The sequence below is a fragment of the Crassostrea angulata genome, chromosome 10 (assembly GCF_025612915.1).
Source record: "Crassostrea angulata isolate pt1a10 chromosome 10, ASM2561291v2, whole genome shotgun sequence".
In the NCBI taxonomy this organism is placed as follows: Eukaryota; Metazoa; Mollusca; class Bivalvia; order Ostreida; family Ostreidae; genus Magallana; species Magallana angulata.
The window spans coordinates 8,778,034-8,784,033 of NC_069120.1; the positions used below are offsets into that span (position 1 = coordinate 8,778,034).

The 6,000-nt window shown below is 32.0% G+C and overlaps 1 protein-coding gene across 1 annotated transcript; it reads right to left on the reverse strand.

Moving 5' to 3' along the window:
• Positions 1 to 1,514: 1,514 nt before the first annotated feature.
• LOC128167450 (uncharacterized) lies at positions 1,515 to 5,601 on the reverse strand. The gene is made up of 3 exons (XM_052833179.1): positions 5,548 to 5,601; positions 4,375 to 4,449; positions 1,515 to 2,863 (listed from the first exon to the last, which is right to left on the reverse strand). Exons 2-3 carry the CDS (start codon positions 4,439 to 4,441, stop codon positions 2,145 to 2,147), a joined length of 786 nt encoding a protein of 261 aa, XP_052689139.1. The 5' UTR covers positions 4,442 to 4,449; positions 5,548 to 5,601; the 3' UTR covers positions 1,515 to 2,144.
• Between the last annotated feature and the right edge of the window lie 399 nt (positions 5,602 to 6,000).

Consider the following 6,000-nt stretch of genomic DNA (forward strand, 5'->3'; position numbering starts at 1 on the left):
TGCCTAGAATTTTTTACATGCCGGCTTACATGAAGAGAGTAATAGAGAAAACTTGTGAATTTTTTGGCGATAAAGGGTACTCGCACGTTACAGTACCAGTATGCACACATAACATGCATTATCATAATAAAATATATACTTTCTGTCTAATAATACATACCTGGTGTATTTCTAGGTAGATGGTATAACATTATTATTTTAAGAAAAATCTATAACGTCATGTGGCACAGATACATGTATATAGTTATTGGTCCAGCTTTTAGTACTCTCAATCCTTTGATTCATCATAGGTAGAGCTTTGACCAACATTGGCATTGTTTCTTTGATATCCAATGATTTTAGATATTTTAAATATATTCATTTTGACATATTTAACCAGAGACTAATCTGTATTGTAATTATGAATAGGAGATGGCGATATCAATATTTTTACATTTGTTCCTGTAAATTATTGAAATTGCTAGCTCCTATTGTCCGCACTGTTTCGGATATTGCAGCTTTTTACGAATCAAGACTTATCGTCGTGATTTAATTATTCGTTAGCTCTTTTCCTTCGTATGTTTGACAATGGTCTTAGAAAAACACGGAAAGATTCTTGAATGTAGTCTCGACAAAATTGAGCTTTTAGTTTTGCAAATAACTTCAATTAATGTCAAACGAAGTGTTTCATTTTCCAATGCTTGCCGTTTGTATGATATGATCAAGGATGATGAACATGGATTGTTTTGGAGTTTAAAATTAATAACGCTGTTTGACAATGCAAGGGTGGAAAGTTTCTCAGTGATTTTAAAACTGTAATGCCAGAAGAAATAGAAAAGATGGATATTCACAAGAAGGCAGCTGTGAAACAACTTTTTAAAGACTATTAAAGGTAAATCTGAATTCCAATGTCTCAATTTTGTTTTCAACCATTGTGACAATAATTAATGGACTCAATTATTAAATGTGTGTGTTCAAACAAAAAAAATCCAAAATGCTCTAACAACAGGTGGTTGTGGACAAGACCGTGCACTACCACCGCCGCCCCTTCCAATTTTTTCTATAATTGTTTTTAATTTATCATCGTTAACAACACCTTATATATGTCTCAAGTCGAAAAATAACAGAAATGTCACTACTCTGTCACACTCGTTTCCCCTTTATATGAAGCAAGAAAAATAACGTCACAATGCATTTGAACGTGTCGTCGGTTAAATGCACGAGGCCGTATTGGGGCATTGACCGAATATAGCTTTGGTTTATTGGGTTTCCTTTATTCGGCAATGCAAGGGGTGGTTGCAGGATAAAATAAGATAAACGACTAAATTCAAAATTTAATAAAAATGTACAATAAATAATAATTGTAATTAATGGGTGATGTTTTGTAATCGACATTTTTCATTGCCGTTTTTATTCTGTATTTAGTGGCGAATACACAAATAACAATTTACATCGGACAAGTTGGCCAACTCTAATCGAAAAAAAAAAACCTCTGAGGGTCTTTCCTCACGTAAGCGAAAGTAAATACTATAAAATACAATTTGGAATTTTTATTTGCAATACGAATTACAAATCAAAGAATGCATGTTGTATATAAACAAAAACACCATATTAACATACAATCTGCTGCAGGTAAATAAGAGGATATTTGAAAAATAGCAATGCGTTTCCCACGATACCATGATGGTGTACTAAATTTCTTGTACCTTTTCTGTATATTTGTTTTGTTATATGAAGAAACAAACCAGAATTCAAGAAAGGATTTGAAAACAGATCGCCGTAATTTACTCAGCTCAACACAGATATTACGAATTCAGTTATAACGACGTTATAGGAACGTCGTTATAACTCAACGTCAGACTGGGCCGTGCGATCTGTACATACAATGTATATATAACAATAACTCCAATACAAAACTGTTCATGGCTCTGATTTTCATACATATACATAATTGTACTCTATATTAAATTATCATAACCCTTTCCTGATAATGGTGCCGTTATTTTAAATAAAATTACATGTGTCCACAAACTTTTTGGACGACCCTCGTACATACTAGTATTCGTTGTCTAACATTACAGTGTAATGCAGAGAGGATGTACGGTCTAGATAGTTGTCATTGATTTGCATTTATCATAATCTATTTTAACCATATTTTAAGAAGATCATTCGATATTTGGCATACCAGCAAATGCTTTCCTGAAAAATCCTTCGCGTGTTTCGCAACGAGTCAAGTTTTTATCCCGAGCATCTTTCTGCAACATTTGGTAGACTTCCTGAAATTCCTCGTTGGTGTATATCTCTCCACCATTTGTTTCAATGAGATTGTTTACAACGGAGATGAGTCTTTCTATCTGTTTATTATTTTCAGTGCCTTTAAGATTATTATCTATCCCTACGTACCGATTTTCACATTTTGATAGCCAGCATTTAAGACGTTTATCGGCATCTTTTAGCTGTTCTTCTAAATCCCTTTTTTCTTCTAGTAATTCATCAATGTGTGTGAAAACGAATACAACCCACTTCCAACATTTTTCTCCAAACATCCTTGTAAAATGATCAAGAAAAGTCTGGTTGTCTTCGGTAAAGACCGTGGCTTTCTGAACGATGAGTATTGCCTGAAGACCTGGGGCGGCGTTGATTAAACATTTCTTGTACTCCTTTTGCAGCGTTTCCTTTTCCATATCCTTTGACAATCCTGGTGTGTCGAAATAAACGAATGATTTTTCTTGCCTTTTGCATGTTATTTTAGCTGCCTTTTTTGTAACTGTTTCAAAAGCACTTTTTGAAACTTGTACATGTTTGCCTGAAATTGAGTTTGCAAGAGAACTTTTTCCAACTCCTCTCAAACCAGCTATCATCATACGATACTCGCCTTCTTCATCTGTAATATTATAAAACACGCATGACAATTCAATCTGAGAACTAATATGTTGGATTTTTTTTCTGATATCAACTTTGGGATCTTGCGTGGTATTAATAACGATATTAGACTTATCAACCCTTTAAATTTCGAGCTCCTCAAGAACTGAACACGTTTTAAAGTATGAGTAAAAGTAAAATACTCTGGTTAAGGGTTTGATACATTTTAGATTAAAATCCTCTCTCTGGTGATTCATGCGGGATATGAAAGTGGCGACATTGCAGAAAAAATACATAACCCGCGTTTGCAGGTTACTAGTATGTAATTTTTTTCTGTATTGATTCAGAACCTTTAGAACCCGCATGAATCATCAAAAAAGCATATTGTGATATTTACATCTTTTTTTTAACAAATTAATAAACTGACTGTAAAAAGTAAGTAAAATTCATTAAATTACTGTTAATGTATAGCAGTACGTTTGCTAAAAGAAACAGCTTAATCGTCTCCTATGAAAATTTGAGTTTGACATCATCATGATTTTTTCGTGCAGTCCATGATTTTTCTTTTGTCGCTGTAGGTTTCGACCAATTGATAAACAGAACGTGTATATTTCAGTCCTGTCAGTTTCAGTCGCTGTAGATTTCGACTAATCGATAAACGGGGCGTGATTTCAGTCTATAGTCTCAAGATATTTTTGCCGCATATTTTATCTAATTATTCGATATTTATTAATACATCTTGATTCATACGATGTTCATGCAATAGTATGAAAAATCCCAAGATTTCCCTTTTGAAACGCCTAGTTTCAGGTTTAAATACACGGCTAAAAATAGAAAGTCTACGGCGATTTTTCATTGCATTAGCCATTATGACAATTAAGCCCGGATGATAACATTGAAATTCCGAGTGACATTTGAATAGAGAAAAGATGTCAGCAATCCCCATTATGAATCTCCGTAGGAAATATGTTTTCGTTCCTGTGAATTTTTACGAGGGGAAAAATGATAATGAGTGAATGAAGTTACTTTGGAAGTTTTCCCTTTCATCGATTTCAGTTGCACTTCTTTCACAGGCATGTGTATTTTTTTTAAAAATCGTCCAAATGTGCAGCATGACTATCTTGGAACAGACTATAACTGTTTCTATATATCTATGAATTAACTGTAAGTCTCCGTAAGAAATACTGAGGGAATCAAACTCGGTAGATGTAAATACATATAGATTGACAGCTATTAATGCGTCAGTAATACAAAGTTTTTAGAATGATTATTTTACATATTGTCACAAACCATTAATTGGAGGGGGGGGGGGCTAAGCCAGTAGGGATTTTTATTTTTCTTTGCTTGTCAAGATTTAGGGTGAGTATAATCATTTTCAAAGACGTTGCTATGTGCCTGACTAACATTGACCAATTTGTTTCAGCAACTCTCTCTGGATAACAATAACAAGATACCTTTCACTATTTAAAAAAAAGGTTCAAATAGTTTTAACCCTATGTCTTGACATCAACAACTTTTTAAAAGAGTTAATACCTTCTAAATCTTCTTTTTGAACGTCTTTAGGATCATCAAAGCTAGCTGTAACTTCACTTTGGGCCATTGCACTTCCTGTAACAACCAATTGTATGTTTATCTTAAGCATGTTTAGACAATCAATAACAAGTTACAATTTAATTAAGGATGAAGTTTACTCAGAATGAAAAATAATTCCACTGATGATAATGAAAAACCATCTATTGTTTGTTATAGACCTTTGACAGTAGTGTTATTTTTCACTTTCAAAAAAGTAGGTCGATGACCTACTTTTTGAGTAAATGGCCATTGAATATTTTTTTAAAAATCAAGAAAAATTAAGAATTTTGCACTACGATTGAATTTTCTTCATTTTAAAAATATTACAAATAATAAAACACTTTTAAAAATTAAATACAGTTTATGAATTGTAGTGGCACTAAATAGGTACAAAGCATTAAGATTTAAGCAACAATTTTTAAAAATATTCCATTCCGAATTTAATTTCCTCTATCAGTTTTTAAATCACTACCCATTTTTTATCCAATTTTACAAAAAAATTGAATGATGATAATACAAAAACATATATACTATTGAACTACTTTTATTAACCTTATTCTGTTGGCATAAAATTTATATGAGGTCAATGATCAAAAGTTTGAGATATGGTGTCTTTAATCGTTTTATAGCATTTTTCAATATTTTTGCAATTCGTGCTTTACGATTATTTTAATGAAAAAGTGAGGTTTAACCAACAGAAAATCTGCAAAATTATATGGACTAAAATATAAAATCTTAACTTTTAATATTAAAGCACAGCCAAAAATGTTTTAGCGGAACAAACAAAAAAATCTGCAAAATTTAGTCCGAAATTCCTCTGTTTGGATAAAAGTCTATTTTTTTTTTTAGCCTAATTCCATAATCTAGTAAAAATATCAATTTTATTGTCAATAATAATTCATTTCATAAATACTTTTGGTGTTTAGAATTAATTTTAATCATTACATTCAACTTTATAGCAATCCGATTTTGAGAACTCAAACCCTGAGTAAAACTCATTTGTTCACGTAAAAACGATGTAAATATATATGACACAAAGAGACAAAAATCATCATGCATTACAAATAAAAATGCATTCAAAAGATGAAATGGGGGGAAAAAGATAAAACTTTAAATTGAAAAATTAGGTTGTACCGTCACAACATTCTTCAACGTCGTTGGATACGTCGGTTACCGGACATGGAACTTTACATGATCAAAATTTCTTTAGAAAAAAAATACAGAATTTGAAAAATTCATATTCTTCAACTGTTTTGCCCGAGTCGATAACTTAGACACCTTCAGTTTTTTCTTCTGCTGACAACAGTATCTTATATCCTTCGACGAAAGGGAGTTATTGTTTGATCAGTAAACACTGTAGTTAACTGGTGCCATCCATTATTATAGATAACCAGATGCTATCCCGTGCAAGTGCGGGAATTAACACTTTACACATTAATATGATACAATGTTAATAGTACTTTGAACCATTTCTTTTGTTTATTGTTGTATATACCGTGTCCGATTTTTTTTTCTTAAATGCTTTCTTAACCTATTCTTCAAAGTTAAAATAGAAAACTATCTGCATAGCTATTTAGAGAAGCGGAG